The 18898-nt window shown below is 35.4% G+C and overlaps 1 protein-coding gene across 1 annotated transcript in view; it reads left to right on the plus strand.

Annotated features, from left to right (window-relative positions):
• The window catches only part of Fmn2 (formin 2), a 165424-nt gene that overhangs the window by 112037 nt on the left and 34489 nt on the right, over window positions 1–18898 (plus strand). The window contains exons 8-10 of the mRNA XM_090340178.1: window positions 2341–2402; window positions 15811–15902; window positions 16080–16209. Of these exons, the coding sequence (XP_090196304.1) occupies window positions 2341–2402; window positions 15811–15902; window positions 16080–16209 (284 nt within the window). The remainder of the gene's footprint in view (window positions 1–2340; window positions 2403–15810; window positions 15903–16079; window positions 16210–18898) is intronic.

Below are 18898 nucleotides of genomic sequence, written 5' to 3' on the forward strand. Positions count from 1 at the left end.
CGTGCGTGCATACGTGTGTTCGTGTGCATGTGTGTGTGTGTGTGTGTGTGTGTGTGTGTGTGTTATGCTAAATATTGGATTCTTGCCAGGGAAGAGCCTTGCGGCTATCACTTAGCAACACACCCTGTGCACTCTCCTTTCTCAGCCTCTCATGCATTCTGTACTTGGCCAAGTTGCATTTCATCAGTGCTAATTCCCTGTCCTCAAATGTGAGGGTAGCTAATGAAAACTGGACCCAGAGTGTTGGCACTGATTTCCAGGAAGAAATTAACAGGAGGTATCATGGATCAGGATATTTTTGAGAACTTAATTAGGAGGAGTATTTGGCCATTTATAAAGATCTGTAGACACCTGATTTTGCAGGCAATCAAAAAATGAGAAAACCTTGAGATTCAAGATTCACATGGGGAAGAGTTACAGGCATAATCATTTTTAAAGGCAAGATAGAAAAAAGATAATTATATATTTAGGATCTTTGCCTTAACTTAAATGGTTATAGTGTTGGTTATATGAGGATGAATCATTCAGCAACTTGATCTGAGGATTTCCTTCAAAAGTCTTCTCACATCCCTGCCACTGTCACTAAAACAGTGTAGAAGTTCCTAGATTATCACCTGGCAAATGAATCACAAAGTCAGAAGTTTTTGCAGTCACTTAGATGTTTAAATTAACACTTTGTGCTATGTTTATTGCATATGACCCAAAATAAGTGGATTTCTATGAACATTTTAAACACTTAGATTTATATAGGTCCTAGATTTATATGGGTCCTATATTTATTTTTCAAGTTAAGATATCAGCTTATTTTTTGAGTGGAAGCAGCATGCTCTTTGAACAAGGCTGGTGAATTGGGATCCATTCCCAAAAAGGCAAAATTACATTGGTTAGGTTGCTCATCCACCCAGACCTTTCATTCCTTTTTTTTTCTTTTTTAATTCCCTCTTGGGATTTTCCAGCATCAACTAGTAAATACTTAATGTGTTCTTTTTCTATTTAATTATTAATTTATTTTTGTGGGTTATAGAGCTTGAATAGCTTGGGCACTGTCCCTGAACTCTTCAGCTCAAGGCTACTACCCTACCCTTGAGCCAAGCCCCACTTCTCGTTTTCTAGTGATTAATTGGAAATGAGAGTCTCACGTCCTTTTTGTGTCTAGGCTGGCTTTGAACCTTGATCCTCAGATCTCACCCTCCTGAGTAGCTAGGATTAGAGCCGTGAGCCATGGCACCCAGTCCATTTAATGTGTTCTTTAAAAAATGTGGTGAAATGATTCAATTATCAAAATAAATATATCCAAATGTGTTATTCTTCATGTTGTGATCTTCTTCTGGAAATTTTCAGTCCCCTAAGAAAATTCTTCAGTGCTACTTGACACAAATCCAGCTGGACAAACCTACCTGGTTTCCAGCAAATACATACATGATAAATGTGAAATGTTTTTGACTAACCTTTTTTTTTGCCAGTCCTGGGCTTGAGCTCAGGGCCTGAGCACTGTCCTTGGACTTTCTCAAGGCTAGAGCTCTACCACTTGAGCCTCAGCACCACTTCTGGCTTTTGTCTATGTATGTGGTACCAAGGAATCGAACCCGGGTCTTCATGCTTGCTAGGCAAGCACTTTAACCACTAGGCCAAACTCCTGGCCCCTGACTAACCTTTTTTTAAACCACACAATATGATGCACCTTCTTCAAAATACAAGACAATGTAGAGGCAGAACAAATTAATTTTAATTTAATTTAATTTAATTCCTAGAATCTTATTATCTATCGGGCTTTTTCTTTGTATAACTGTAGTTTTCTATTTCAAGAACGGATTTTGAAGAATAAATGTCTGCTGATTTCTATCAATATCTAGACATTTTGTTCATTAATTGTAATCCTTAAAGAAATTATAGCAAGAATGCATCCATTATTTCTTCACCAAGATTTCCAGTTCAATGTTTCAATTTAATTCTCATCAAACTTTTAGATAAATCCACAGAAGTAGAATATAAAACTGAGACATTATTTTAGGAATAATTTGCCTGTTTGATTTTTCTGGGAATAAACAGCTATTTTTCAATTGCATTTATTGGAACTATGAAAAACAAACAAACTTTTTTTCTGACCTTTAGGTCTTCTTGATATGCAATATTTGTGGAGCAAGTAAGAGCTATGATATTTGACACCTGCCTTGTGAAATTCCTAAGACAGGGTCTTCAGAGAGTCAACAGGCAGGGGCACTTAAGTTAGAACTCTGTACTGTAATTGTCTAGTGGATGCATTACTGGCAGAGATGGACAAGAATCTTTTCACATCTAGCTTAAGGCAACTTATATTCTTTCTTTGGTCTTTCTTCACAGCTGTTGTGAACTTGGACAATTCTGTGGTTGATCTGGAGACACTTCAAGCTCTCTATGAGAACGTGAGTAGTGGAGGATATTTGTGTGAGTGTGTGTATGACTCACAACACCTGTGCATGTGCACACATAGGCTAGTTCTTCTAATATCCCCTAAGGAATCTAATCAGGCACAGGGAATCTCCCTAAGTAGGGCTTGATTACAATATTTCTGAGGGCACATTAGAAAAATCTGTGGTATAAGGGTTTTACCGGGTGTGATTCACAAGATGTTGTTTTTAAAGCCACTCTTGTTTCCTCTTGGAATTAGTAATAGAAGCATCCATGGGTGTTGATTTGATTGTTCTCCATAGTTCACAAACAGTGATTTAGAATGGTATGGTGGGTAATTCTTGGTCTCTCTACATTTGGTCAAATATAAATTTCTGGGCATAACTATAGAAACTCATAAGATCTGTGCAAACATAATTTCTAATTTTTTATTGTATGCCTATATATTATGATTAATTTTATGACTTGTGGCTACAATATGGAATAATTAATCAAGCTAATCTATTAGATATATATCAGATAATCTATTAATTATCTATCAGATAATCATATTTGATAGTGAGGATATAGGAACTTTAATTTCTTAGCAAGTTAGTGTCTAGTATATTTATCCCACATTGTAATATATCTGTAAGATGTAATATTTAACATGTGTACTTGAACCTTTGTGTCCTATGATTAATATTCCCTCTTCTCTGCTCAAGTTACCAACATTCTATGCTATGTCTTTCAGTTTGAAAATTTTACATTCCACAGAAAACAAAAAATGTGGTATTTGGTTTTCTGAAGTGGCTTATTTTACTTAACACAATATTTTCCAATTCCAACTTTGTTGTTGTAAATGACAAAATTTCAATTCAATATAAGCAAGTCGGTGTAACTCATCACATCAATAGGATCAAGGGCAAAAACCACATGATCATCTCAATAGATACATGACAAAATTTCTTTCTCTTTTTAGACTGAATGTTAGTGATTTTGTCTATGTTTATTTGCCATTTTCTTTGTATAGTGCTTTACAAATAATACATATTGCATTAATATATGGATAGAACTTTTATATCTATCTACACTACAGGAAATTGACAAGAATATTTTTGGGTAATAGATTTCTGCGTATATACTTGAAGAAAAACATGTGAATTCCTGATGACGTCCATTAAAATACAGGTCAGGAAGACAGAAATATCTGGTATTTATAGCAATATTCCTAGCACCTAGATTTAAGAAGATTCTGGGGCATAGAAATTATTCAATAAATACTTTTTTCTTCTTTATTTCACATTGAATATCAAGCAGCTTATTAGGTTACATGTTTATTTCTCAAAAGCAGCCATGAAGTGCTAATTTTGCATCGTCTTAACAAATGAAACCATCTTGCTTAGAAAGAGTGGTCTGATTTCCCTGGGGTTAAGACTGCTAACTTTATGATGGAATGTGAATTCAGATTTGGCTCTAATTCTGCAATTAGTAACTTCATTCCATCATGGATTCAGAACGTCGCTAACAGTCACCTACCTATGTTTTCTTCATTCTTTATTTTCTGATTCCTTTTCTTGTTTGGAGGTCATTTGAACTCAAAGCCTCACAGTTGCTAGAAAGACTACACTACAAGTTTTTAACCAAACTGAAACCCTCAAAAGCCATTACTGGCAGGTTGATCCAAACACCTGAGCCTTTTAGGAAAACACTAAGGTCCAGACTTCACCAGTGCTTTAGGTGAATTCAAATGGCTTTAAGTGTGACAAGTATATTCTTACCCCTTTTCTTTCAAGATGTACTGGAGGTAGAAATCCATACAACTTCAAGCTGAGGTTGGTATTTGCTTACATCTTGTTCTGAAGAGTGAACTGTAAGCACAGCACTTTCTAGCTCATGGGGATGAAGGAATAGAGCTCTCTTTGGTGCAACTGAGGCAGCACAGGCAGTGGAAAGTTGGATGAGGAAGCCTGAACCTCCTCTGGGTTCTGTTACTTAGTTACATAGATACATGGCTTCACCAAGTTAATTCCTTTTCTTCAGCATCACTTTCCTCACTTCCAATGAGGACTCCAGTTTCTTAGGAATCATAATATCAAAAGTTAACTTTGTGTCACCACAAAATGGATGAAGACATGTTTTGTAGAGCATTAATGACTACTGTGCTTTTGTTTTCGGTACTGGGAATAGCGCATAGGGCCTCATGCTTGCAGAGTAAATATGATACCATTGAAGATGCTACTCTAGCCCACTGCTATTTCTTTATTTAAATGAAATGTAGGCTCTTCTTCAACAAGTAATTGGTGCTAATAAAAATATTAAAAAAAAACAATTTAGGACATACAAGTAAAATTTGAATGTGCTAAACTAAGAAAAAACATAAGGGTAGAACTTATTGAATAGCCATTTGTATTTTTTCTAAGACTAACAGGATTCAGTGTAGCAATGGTTAGGTACTATGCAAATTAACGTAAAAGTGTATTTTCTTCAGGTGTCTAAAGATCTTTCCCCATTAAACAGTTTAAATTCCTGCATTTCCAGAAACCATAGTTAAGTTGGGGAAGAGTACTTTTGAAAGTTTATCAAATGAAAATGGTTTTCCTTTATTTCTAGTCATCATTCTAAAACATGAAGTTTATCTTTTGAAACATCATTGACGAAGAAATAAAGCTGCAAATGTAAAATCTAACTATTTTTAATTGCCAATATCATACAATTTTTATACAAATACCTGTCAAGTTATCTTAATGTCTAATTTTATCATGTGTATTTCATATGAATAAGCACATCCTTTTAAACCATTCAAGAATTAACATTAGGAATTGCATACTGAAGTGTTACCATAATCTTATACTCATACTCCAGCTCAGATTTGCCTGGTGTTGATATATCTTGTATTCACAGGATGTTGTTGAAACTTGCAAGACATTTTTATGTCCCCCCCACCACACTTGCTGATTTTCACTTTGCATTTCTTCTCTGTGTGTGGATTTTATCTTCCAATTTATACATATAATCCCCATTAGTAGGACTTTTATATTCCAATTGAAAATAATGGTTAATATATAATTATACCAATTAATTAAATGATGACTTGATTATAGCATTTTCCTTTTCTATCATATAATTGAAAGTGTTTTATAATTGAAAGATCTGGATCACTGTTTCTGCTTTTTTACATGCTTTACCTTACTAAATGATAACCATAAAATATAATTTGTCTTGCTGGGTACTGGTGGATCAAACTTGTCAGCTACTCATAAGGTGGAGATTTATGGAACTGAGACTCAAAATACAGCTTGGGTAGAGAAGTGTACTAGAGTCTATCTCTAATTAGCCACCAATAAACCAACACATAGGTATGGTTGGTTTTCTTGATGGCCAGACTTAAGTGAAATGAAATCTCAATTTTGTTTTGTCTTGTCTTTCCTTTCCTTTCCTTTCCTTACATAAGTCAGGAAATGAGTATATTTTTTTCTGAACCTTTCCTCCTTCTCTTCCAGTTTTTCCCTCTTGCCCCCACTCACAAGTTATATAGTTCATTTTCAACATCGTGTCTAGTGAGTATCACTGCTGCATTTGTTCACCCTTTGTGATTGCATTACACCAATAGCTAAAGATATCAAGCATTTTCTTCATGTATTTAGTTGAGAACTGTCCAAGATTTTTTTATGATTTATCGAATGGATTATTTATTATTTGACATTTAATTTTTTGAGCTTTATTATTCTGAATATTTAGTCTCTGTTGCATGAATAGCTACTACAATGACTTTCCTATTTTTTATGCTGTTCATGATTATTTTAACTTATAACTTGGTTAGTCAATCTAGATTTATCACATCATTTATATTTTTTCTTTATGTGTCTCCAACTTAACTGTTGTGTGTTGTAAGTACATCTCTTATACAGAGCATATTGTGATTGTTTTTCTTCTCCTGGAACATTTGAATTGTTAACATTTAATATAAATATTGTGATGGTATAGCCCAAGTGGTGGAGGAAGCACATTAAACCTAGGAACTACAGCCCTGGTACTGAAGAAAAGCAAAGTATTCTGCTATTACATGTTGTTGAGCATGTAAATAAAAACTTGAGACATGTATAGGGTATAAACTAATACAACACCCGAAACATCAACTTGACACTATTCAATATAATGGGAGGTGAACCAGAATATGTATACCTGGAATCCTACCCCTAATTCTACTTTCTCTGAAAGCACAGTACCAACTACCAAGCATGAGAATTGTGAGATTTTTGCAAAAACAATATTTTAGGGTATTAAAATATACAATAATTTCTTTCACATGGAAAGACAGTCAAGTCCATTCAACTCTGGACTATATATGACTCTAAATAAAGACACAATGAACATGAAACCAGGATCACATTACCATTATGCAACAATAATGTAGAATAATATTTTCCATATGGGGCAAGACATTTGTTTTTGTTATTCTTTATATGGCAAGAAAACCAGAAACAAAACAAGTCATCATAAAGTAAAATTCCCTTGCTATTCCTGGAAATGAGCTGAGACTTTATATCCCAAGAATGGGCTCTCTTGAGTCAGATAGTCTTTGTGGCCCTTGAAAATTCATAGTCATAAAGGCAATTTTCTTCAGCCTTCATCAATGGAGAGATTTCTGAGAAATCACAGAAGTTGTGCTTGTACCACTGGTTTGCCTGGGCAAGAGCTCATCCATGGCCTCCAGGTGACCAGAAAACAAACTTCTTAGCTTCAGTGAAGCTATAGTTGTGGGTAAGCTTTCGGGAGTCGGGATGCTTCTGTGGATGAGAAGCTTGGAGTTCATACTGCTCATGTTGATGGAGCTGGGGAAACACGCTTCTGAGCATACAAGAGCCACAACTTGTGGCAGGTACAGTGTGTATTATCAACAGAAGAGAGGGAAGTAGTGAGGTGGTCTAAGCTAGGTCTCCAAAGGGTTATGTGCAGCTGTGGCAAAGCACCCCCAATGGTTCTCTTAAACCCATGCTGCCAGACCAGCAGGGAAGTGGGAAGGAAACAAGCTAAATATTAGTTTAATGGAAAAGGAGCACTCTTCCTTCTGCAGTTCTGGTAGCACTTCCTACAGGAAAACTTAAAACCAAACTCCTTATAAATGTAAAAAATACTGAAAGACTACCCACTCTACTATGTGAGAGTGTGCTCAGGAAAATAAATTGAATATTGAGAGGCAGTAGCTGGCACAGATCACAAAAAGCATGATAAGGCTTTGGGGAACTATGTTCTGTGTATCTTGCACACAAAACCATGTAATTTGTGATTTCATATGTGCTGAGATTGATTCGTAGGAAAACATCACCAGGAAAAGTGATGTGCATATGCTGAGATTTGGCTAGTTTCATCTTTAGAAATTTTTTTAGTATCTATATATCCTGTACCTATTTTTTGAAAACAATATTTGAAAGTTATCTTGAGTCTTAATACTATTTAATAATATCAGAATTTGAGGGACATATACATTTTGCCTAGAAAATAATTCTTTTCACTTCTCATATAAAGATAAGAGGAATAAATATATTCAGCCTTGCACTACCCATGATCATATCATACTTTAGTTGTTGTTGCCAGATCCTTACATCTCATTGAACTATTTGCAAATACTTCTATTTGATCTCTGTGAAACTGTATGAAAGTACTTGTTGTACAAACCTTATTTACACTGTGATATTTTCTTTCCCCCTGATTGTATATGCAGGGCAGTAAAGTTTCTCTTTGAGATGTTAATTTTGAGCAGTTTCCAAGTGTAAGCACACTAATTTCTGAAACCTCAATTCCGAAGGCCCCATTCCTATTTACTGAGGAATTAAAACCTACTGAAGCCACAGAGTTACAAAGTACAGAATGAATTTTTTAAAATGCAAGTCTTTATAGGTTATTTAGGGTCATTGACAAACAAACTTAGAGAGTAAAATGTCTACATAAGCAGTATGTGATATTTGCAGTTGGTTAGATGTAACAATTTTTTTCTGATTTCTCAAATATATTCTTTTTATAGCATATTAAGTCTATGAGGTAAGTGGGGATAGATAAATGAACTTATGGGATGGAAAAGAGCATCATTGAGTAACACCTCCACTATCTTCCCATCATCTTCTAGAAGTAAATCTTATTAGTAGGTCAATTGAAGGGAAAAAAATAAGAAAAGATAGGGAAGGAAAAAATAACATACATACTATCTTTTGTAATTCAATATCTTTAACCCAATGAAGAGTAGGGTAAAATGCAGATGTAGTACAAAAATTCAGAAGTCTCAGTTTACACATTTCAGGATTGGGTTTTCACCTTATACTTCCTTCTTTCAATAATCTTTATTTAGGCTTATAGGTGACACACTGCAAACTTTAATCTGGGATAGGTATGTATCGAGTGTCACTTGATATTGCTTCCTGAAAAGTGTATCTTGTATGACATTAATGAAAATGAATTGGATTAACCATTTCTGTTTTCATAACTTCCTTTAGGAATTAAGTCATGTTTTAAGCATACATTTAACCACCAGTATCTTCAAACAACAAGGAAAGGAACGCTGACTTTTTCAAGCAGATGTTTTAAACCATTTTCTCTCATATTTGCGTATTTTTACCAAGTTGCTTCATGGAATTTCTGCCAATGTGCTTATACATCAACTATGAATATACTGAATTCAGAATTAAAAACAAAACAGCTTTAGATTTTAAATCATTTACAAATTGGCTTCCTAGACTTAATCAAAAACAGGGATTATATTTGTTTCTTGTTCATCTAAGATGTAATACTGCTTGCCAAATCATGGAATTTTTTGGTAAATATCTTGATAACCATGCTTGTTTTCAATAAACCAACTGCATCAGTTCCTGGAAATTGAGTTAACATGGTGTATATTGTTGATGTGAAACTATATGGAAATATGTGTCCTGGGATCAATCCTTTATGTTCTCTCTCTTATTTAAATATTATTTTTAACGCTGATCACCTAGCATGCAAAATGTCAGATTATGTTTGCAGTGGGCATTATGCTCACTCTTCGTTTGTGGAATTTGGGAATATGTACTCTTTGCATGTAGTTACTCTGAGCATTTCTCTTTCACAGATTTTGGCTATGTTCATTCATTTTGAGGGGCTTTCCTTAGTTCCTATTGTTTCATATTGTCTAGGATTTTACTATTTTGCAGTTCTGTCCTTCCTCAATCCTCCCTCCTTACTTCCTTTGTGTTAAATGTGTCATTATTGACTCTCATTATAACATATTCCTCATCATTAGAGTACTTGCCAGCCTAGACATGCATCATACCAATGATTATTTGGTTATTCTCATCTCCTCCAATCTCATAATAAGTCTTCTTTCTCATTCCTTTATCTCCTCAACACATAGCAACTCCTTTGAAGTATTTAGCAAGTAAATGTGAACAATTATTTGCATATTTAAAGCACAGGTTTTTATTTGTTGCTCCCTTCCTCCTCCCTCCTTTTCTTCCCTTCCCCTTCCCTTCCCCCTCTCTGTCTCCCTTGGTCTCCCTCTCTCTCCCTCTCCCTCTCCGTCCCTCCCTGACTCCCTCTCTCCCTCTCTTGCTCTCTCACTCTCTCTTTCTCTTTCTTGTGCTAGTCATAGAGCTTGAAATCAGGACCCAGGGGCTGTGCCTGAGCTTTCTTTTTTTTTAATTTATTTTTTATTGTAACTAATAGAAGGGTTCCATTATATTCACCAGAAAGAAGGTGCATAACTTCACAAACATTGATACCCTTTCTCATGACATGGTCCCCATGTCCCCCCATCACCACTCTTTTTTATTTCCCCCCTTCCCTATCCAATTTCAAATAACCAATTAAGCACATATAAAATATATCAGATAACAAGGTGAAATATTGTAACAATATGATATAACCAAGGGATAACAAAAGAGATAAGAGATAACATAGTACATTAAGGACAACAATCTCTCATTATATGGCTTTTGTTTCTTTATCCTGGAGGTCCTTACATTTAGTGTCATACTATATGGCCTTATGTCTCTAGATTTTGTTCTATTGTAAATCTCAGCTAGGAGAGCCCAAGGTTTCTACTGAATTTGACAAATGAGGGAGACTAGTGGGCCTATGTTCCTTTGAGTCTGGCTTACTTCACTTAATATGACCTTTTCTAAGTCTTTCCATTTCCTAAAAAATGGGGGGATGTCATTCTTTCTGAGAGCAGCATAGAATTCCGTTGTGTCTAAATACCACATCTTGTTGATCCACTCATCAACTGAGGGACATCTGGGTTGATTCCATATCTTTGCTATGGTAAATAGTGCTGCAATGAACATCATTGTGCTAGTTGATTTAGTATGTCCTTGTTTCTGGACAATTGGGGAAATGCCAAGCAGTGGAATTGCTGGGTCATGGAGGAGTTCTATGTTTAGTCTTTTGAGGAACTGCCATACTGCTTTCCATAGTGGTTGAACAAGTTTGCACTCCCACCAACACTGTAGTAGTGATCCCTCCTGGTCACATCCCCTCCAGCATCTGTTGTTATTAGTTTTCTTGATCCTTGCCATTCTAACTGGAGTGAGGTGGAATCTTAGAGTTGTTTTGATTTGCATTTCTTTTATGACCAGAGATGTTGAGAATTTCTTCATGTGTCTATAGGCCATTTTTGTTTCTTCTTCAGAGAAGACTCTCTTTAAGTCTTTGGCCCCTCTTTTAATGGAATGGTTGTTTCTTTGGAGATTAGTTTTGGAGAGATTCAATTTTTTGAGCTGTTGATATATTTTAGATATGAGGCCTTTGTCTGTTGTATGGTTAGTGAAGATCTTCTCCCATTTTGTAGGCTTCCTAATTAATTTACTAGCTATGTCCTTTGCTGTACAAAAGCTCTGCAGTTTAATGCAGTCCCACTTATCCAGCCTTTCAAATCTAGTGCTCTACCACTTGAGCCACAGCTGTACTTCTAGACCTTTCATGGTAAATTGGGAACAATTGTCTCTTGGGCTTTCCTGTCCAGTCTGACTTGAAACCACTAGCCTCAAATCTCAGCCTCCTGAATAGCCAGGATTAAAGGCATGAGTCACCAGCACCCAATTTAGAACACAGATTTTGAATTAGGATTTTAATAATGATATTGATCTTTGAAAGAAAGCCACTATTTTATATTTGGGGAGATGTTTGCCTTATTGTCATTGTGATCAAGATCAGAGTCTCTGACAAGTATTCAGATCATTTAGTACAAGTAACATGGAGCTATTCAGCTGCTGGATTGATGCTTTACCCATTTCCCCCCAGTACTGATCTGCTTACACACCAAATTAATACTTTCTTTATATGTTAGTAAAAGAGATTTAAGAAGGGTTATTCATAGATCGCTTGACAATTCTTCCTGGTCCTGATCTTTTCTTCTTCCTTATCCACCCACTCACCTTGTTTGAATATGCTAGAGAAACCATAAACATTTGCTATGTCATTTCAAAGTTAGCATTTGCTCTGTTCTTCTTGGAGGTCTTTACTAAAGGAGTGGCCTGCAGAAACATGAGTCATTATCCTAACTTGAGCTATGAGTTCTTGTCCTCACTCCTCTACAGTTTCCTTTTCCCTACAAATGTGTACCATATATCATTCATGATTCTCAAATGAGCTCGTGGGTAAAATTCTCTATCTCACATAGATGTATGCATACATATATGAAATAAATAATTTATATTCTGCATAAAGCAGAAATCATGATGTATAAGATTATGTGGTACATTTAATCAGGCAATTGTTTATATAGGATTGAATCAGATGAAGAAATAAAATAGAAAATACTTTTCCCTGTCTTTATTCTCATCTTGAAAATAAGGGTTAAAAATGTCTTTACCTCTTGTAATGAGGTTTTCCAAAATAAGAAACCCTTGAAAAAACTGAAGTATGTGTTTTCATATGCATACTAGTGGTTTCTGTCTTAGCCATTTTTGTTTTTATGAGTATGCAAATTACACTAATTACACAGTATTTAAACATTTAAAGCATGTGTATAAAAGAATATATGTCAATATTCTGAAAATTATGCAATAGTATGCATGCTTTATTTTTTCATATAGTTTTATTTTAATTAATAGAAGGGTTACATTATATTCATCAGACAGAAGGTACATTACTTCACAAATATTGATACCCTTTCTCATGTCCTGTTCCCCAATTTCCTTCCTCCCCTCCCCCCACACAACTTGATTTACAAAGGATCCTAAAAGCAGCCAGGGAGAAGAGAACAATCACCTACAAAGGAAAACCAATTTAAATTCCACAGATTTCTCAGCAGAGACCATGCAAGCAAGAAGAGATTGGAAGGATATATGTCATGCCCTTAAGACAAATAACTACCAACCCAGCTAAGCTCTCATTCGTAACTGAGGGCACAATAAGAACCTTCCATTACAAGGAAAAGTTCCAGCAGTACATAGCCACCAAACCAGCATTACAGAAAATTCTCAAAAATGTTCTGTGCATGCTTTATTTTTCTAATATATGAATTTGCACTTGTACACTGCTAGGAATATACCGAGTGTCTAACCACTTCTTGAAGGGAGTACTGTACTTTTGTTAACTACATAAAATACACGTCGAAGTTTTATTCATGTATCAGTTCAAATGTTAACCTTTTTGCAAAAACAGATGTGACACCCAATAATGCAACATTTTAAGCTATGGTCCTTTAAAAAAAATCAGCAGAATTAGATGGTAAAGTCAGCTACATGTTGTTAGGGTGGGGTGGATGTGGCTGTCTGTCCCTGGGAGTAGTAAATTGCTTTATGGGGGCATTGCCACATTTGCTATATTCTACTGTCCTATTTTGCTGAGAAATGGTGACCCTACTCGTGAATATTATTAAAAAGGATTTATTAAAAAGCATAGGCCTAATTTCAACATTTACTTGCTTAAATATAGTACTTATTGTTTCCACTACATAAAAAGTGGGAAAAGAGAGGAAAAGAATAAAAGATCTCTTGTTTTCTCTAGAAAAGTAATTGAAGAATAAGTCCTTAATAAATATTTCTAGTTATGAATAGGTTCAATCCTAGCTTTTATTTATGCTATTTTTTTCTTGTGATTTTAGTCCTTCAAAGGACTCTTCCTCCTTAAGCCCAAGAGTTTTCCATCTTTGGAATTGGTGTGGACTTGTTAATAAGTTCCCTGTCTCTCTGCCAGTTACAGTTTTTATATGAATTTTGTTCTTTTGCGATGTATTTCTGGTCCTTTCCTTTGTAATGTTAACAAGACTTTTAGTTTAGTGGAGTTCAGAAAGTGTTTGCTGCACATCTAGTCTTCCATTACGACCCAGCTCTACAGGGGAAAGGAAGTGTACCCTGACACACATCCACTCAATCTTTCCCAGTGATGACAGGCAAGCATCATGGAAATGGTGCACTTGGCTAGCAAACATAATAAATTTTGCCAACCTGATACCATTAATGTTCACTAGACCATCTGTAACATTTTTTCATTACATCTGTCATTATACGAATATATTCCAGACTACAAATATTATAGTTTATTTGAAGACTTTCAGCTTGAGCCAGTGTATGGAAATTAAAAGTGAATTTTTTCTTCTCATAATGGTAGCAAGTGTGATTGTTTTAAATGCTAAAAACCTTCGTTATTAATAAAATCGGATTTGATGTGTTATGCTTGATAAGATCAGCAGTGTTGACTTTCTTTTTTGCACATGATTTATCCAAGTGGGACATACATTTCTTAAAGAAGTACATAGTTCTCTTAAGGAGTATGTAGAACTCCTATCATGTCTTTTTTCATTGAATTTATTGAAACAGCTGAATTATTCCAGATGGTTTTGTGTGTGCTCTGTTAGTGATCCTTATAACTAAACAAGATCTAGGAACAGTGTTCAAATGATATCTAGGGTTTTTAAAAACAGGAACAATGATATGCCTTTAGGGGAAATTCTCAGTGTTAGACATTTTTTCTAGGATATATTGAATTGCTCTTGCCATTGATATCAGCATTCAAGAATCAACAATTTTGTAACAATATGCAAAAATGGATGGCACTAAAATTGCTTACAGGACCTAACGCTTCCTTGCAGAGAAGGTTTGTGGTCATCAAGCTCATTGATGCTGCAGTTTAAATATGGTTTGAATGTATTGGTGGTTTGTGGCCCTGTGTTAATGGTAACTAATGGGAGGTCCTTAGGTCATTGGTACATCAGTCTTTCTCACCAAATGCAAGGGCTCAAGTTGAAAGCACAACACTGCCCAAAAAAGCAAATTTAAGTTGACAACATTTTAATTTGCTATTATAAGTTAAAAAAAGTAGGAAATTAAGACTGAAAGATTGTGTGTGTGTGTGTGTGTGTGTGTGTGTGTGTGCGTGTGTGCACGTGCACTGAACTTAGGCCTTGAACGAAGGTTTGGGTGATATCCTTGACCTTTAGTATTTAAGGATAGTGCTCCATTAATTTGAGCCACAGCATTACTTCTGACTTTTTTTGTAATTAATTGGAGATTATAGTGTGGTTAGGATTAGAGTCATGCACTACCAGAGCCTGTCCAAATTTATTTTTATCTTAAGAAGAGCAAGTTCTAAATAAGGATCGATTTTTTTCTTGCCAGCCACCAGTAGTTTACACCTATATTCCTAGCTACTTCGGAGGCTAAGATCTGATGATCACAGTTTGAGACCATCAGGGGCAGGAAAAATCCATGAGACTCTTATTTTTGATTAAACACCATAAAAGCTGAAAGTGGATATTTGGCTCAGGTGGTACAGTTCTATCCTTGAGCAAAAGAGTTCAAGGACAGTGCCCAGCCCTGAGTTCAAGCCCCAGGACTAGAACAAAAAAAATTGTTATTCTTTGTTTTATTACATTAATTGTACTTTCCTTTCTTTGTCTCAAATACCAGAAACAATATCTATTCATAGAAATAACTAAAAAACTACAAAAAATTTCTGATTGTATTACATTCAAACTTCTAAAGAAAAGAGCTACTACATTAAAAATGAAATTGTGGCATTCTAGAAAATAGTTTGCATTTGCAAAGTGTACAGTTGCATTATTATTGCACTATTGATGTGTGGCAGAAAATGAGGGAGAAGGTAACACTTTTTCAGAAGAAATGTACTTATTACCTTACTTGTGTAACTGACCCCGCTGTATATCACCTTTGCAATAAAATAACAATTTAAAAACACCATCATCAACAACAACAACAAAAACACTGCTGTTTAAATGCACTTCAGTAAATGGATAATCATTAACATTAGAATCACTACCATCATTTGGGAGAATTGGAAATGATTTGGTTTTGATTAAGATATTTACACTTTATGATGCCTCAAAATAAGTCAACCTTTACTACAGATGCTAAGAAATACAAAATAGAGATTTTTCCCCTGTATTAAGATCATCATTACCTAAAGGATAAAGTGATTATATATTTTTTAAGTGGTTGGCCTTTATTTTTCCAGAGAGCTCAGTCAGATGAACTGGAAAAAATTGAAAAGCATGGCCGATCCTCCAAAGACAAGGAAACTGCCAAGTCTCTGGACAAACCTGAACAGTAAGCTACCTCCGGCTCTGTGGGGAAATGACACAAAGGGTGGGGCCTTTGCATGCAGAAATTGCAATGTCCTGAGGGTATCATTGTCAGGAATTAGACAAGGGGAAACATCTGTCTCTATGCACTTGATTTTTTTATTTTATTTATTTTTCTCTGCACTTTCCTTTATTTCCTTAGGTTCCTTTATGAGCTGTCACTCATCCCCAACTTTTCAGAACGAGTCTTTTGTATCCTCTTCCAGTCTACATTTTCAGAAAGTATTTGTTCAATTCGACGCAAATTGGAATTACTCCAGAAATTGTGTGAGGTACGTTCTGGTACAAAGAATGTAGCATTTGAGTTATGAAACTTAATTTTCTTCTGTCATGTTTGTATTTCAAAACAGGCCTATTTCCAGGAAGTACTGATTCAGTATGAGTGACATAATCACCCAGATGGTAGCTTTTTTTTTCTTTTTTTAATTGTGTTGCAAGATCAAAGTCCATGTTTAGATTCCATGCAGGGCTTCAGTGTCATATCAAAAGAATGTAGTCATAGTGCACTGGCCTCTGAAGGGATGTATTTTCTCTGCTTTTGCCAAAACCCTTCATTTTTCCTTTCCCCACTCAAATATCAAACTTCCAAATAAATGCCATTTGAAGGAAGGTTATTTACTTGGCTTTTACTTTTTGGAATGTGCTCTCCACAAATAGTTAATATTTCCTGCAACCAAATGATTTGCGAACAGCCATTTGACTTGACAGAATATATATAGTCTTCTAAAAACAGAGAAATGTTTGCTGGAAATGTCCAATGTTAACATTTTGAACAATCTGTCCAAAATCCACAGTATCCTTTGTTCTGGTTGTACTAAATCATTTTGAAAAGAGAAAAGTTGTTATCAAGTTGTTATTTTTACAAGCAATGATACACAAATTGAAGTCAAACTTGAGTTCTGAAAGAAGTAAATATGAACTCTTTGGGGTAATCCAAAGTTTGCAATTTTATTTTTACAATGAATTCTTGTTTTCTACAACTTATATGAGAAATTTGTATTATTGGGACATAGCCCAATAAGAATGAAGGCAATGTGAGTATCTATAGTAGTCGTTATGTGATACCTTGTTTACTGTGCATATGACATACACACATGGCCAATATCAGACTCTCTCAACTGGAAAATATTGATGGCAAAAAACATAAAGTTAACTTTGCTTTTAAAAATGCTCCTAGTAGTGGCTGAGGACTGGTCCTTCACATCTGTACTCCTAATGACTCAAGGAGGATTATGAGTCATAGAACAAAGCAAAAAAGGCTATAAGTCTCTATCTTTGATTAACCAGGAAAAAACCAGACTAGAGACAGTGCTCAAAAGCACAAACTTAAGCAAGAAAGTTTAATTCAAATCCTGAAACCAACACAAAACATATAGGATCTCACATTCAGGAAATACACATACATACACATGCCTACTAATGAAATATGACATAGTTTAACCTGCTCCCATATTGTCAGTACAGTAGGAGTAGCTGGTATTGTGTATAGGTGACTCAAAAAAAATGCTGTATAGGCATCCATTCATGTTGAAAGCACTAGAAAAAAAATAGGAATAAGAGGTATATTTTTTTAAAAATAATTAAAGCCATATATGACAAAGCTATAGCCAGTTTCATACTAAATAGAGAAAGACTAGAACCATTTGCCTTAAAATCAGGAAGTAGACAGGGAGGCCCACTCTCTCTACTTCTCTTCAATATAGTGCTGGAACCCTTACCTAGAGCAATGAGCCAAGAGAAGGCCATCAAAAGAATCCACATAGGGAAAGAAATTAAACTATCCCTATTCACAGATAACATGATCCTATACCTGAATGACCCAATAAACTCTACTCACAAATTTCTGGAACTAATAAATCATTTTAGCAAAGTGCAGGATACAAAGTCAACCTTTAAAGTCAATAGCCTTGCTGTACTCAAACAATACACAAACAGAAGGAGAAATCAAGAAAATGATCCCGGGGGCCGGGAGTTTGGCCTAGTGGTTAAAGTGCTTGCCTAGCATGCATGAAGACCCAGGTTCAATTCCTCAGTACCACATACATAGAAAAAAGCCAGAAGTGGTGCTGAGGCTCAAGTGGTAGAGCTCTAGCCTTGAGAAAGTCCAAGGACAGTGCTCAGGCCCTAAGCTCAAGCCCAGGACTGGCAAAAAAAAAAAATGGGCCGGGAGTTTGGCCTAGTGGTAGAGTGCTTGCCTAGCATGCACGAATACCCGGGTTCAAGTCCTTGGTGCCACATATACATAGAAAAAGCCAGAAATGGTGCTGTGGCCCAAGTGGTAGAGTTCTAGCTTTGACAAAGTCCAAGGAATTTCTGAGCTCAAGCCCAGGACCGGCAAAAAAACAACAACAACAACAACAAAAAAAAAAAAAACAAGAAAATGATCCCATTGGCAATAGTCTCCAAAAGAATAACATATCTATGAATTAACAAAACCAAAGGTGTAAAGGAATCATTTAATGAAAACTTTAAAAGCCTAAAGAAAGAAATCAAAGAGGATACCAGGAAATGGAAAGACATCCCATGCTCATGGATAAGGAGAATCAACTAGAGAAAATGTCCATGCTGCCAAAATTGATTTACAATTTCAATGCAATCCCCATCAAAATCCCAAAGACGTTTTTACTGAACTAGAAGGTGTAATCCAAAGCTTCATATGGAACAACAAAAGACCTAGAATAGCCAAAGCAATTCTAGGCAAAAAGAGCAATGCAGGTGGTATTCTAATGCCAGACTTCAAATTCTACTATGGAGCTATAATAACAAAAACAACAACAACAACAATAAAAAAACAGACTAGAAGATCAATGGAACAGAATAGAAGATCCCAAAATAAAACTACATACCTATACTCAACTTATATTCGACAAAGCAACCAGAAATATACAGTGGAATAAACAATTATTGGTGCTGGGAAAACTAGGAATCCACATGCAGAAAACTAAAAATGGATTAAAGACT

This window comes from Megascapheus bottae, chromosome 10 (genome assembly GCF_031878675.1).
Source record: "Megascapheus bottae isolate mThoBot1 chromosome 10, mThoBot2.hap1, whole genome shotgun sequence".
NCBI classification, from domain to species: Eukaryota; Metazoa; Chordata; class Mammalia; order Rodentia; family Geomyidae; genus Megascapheus; species Megascapheus bottae.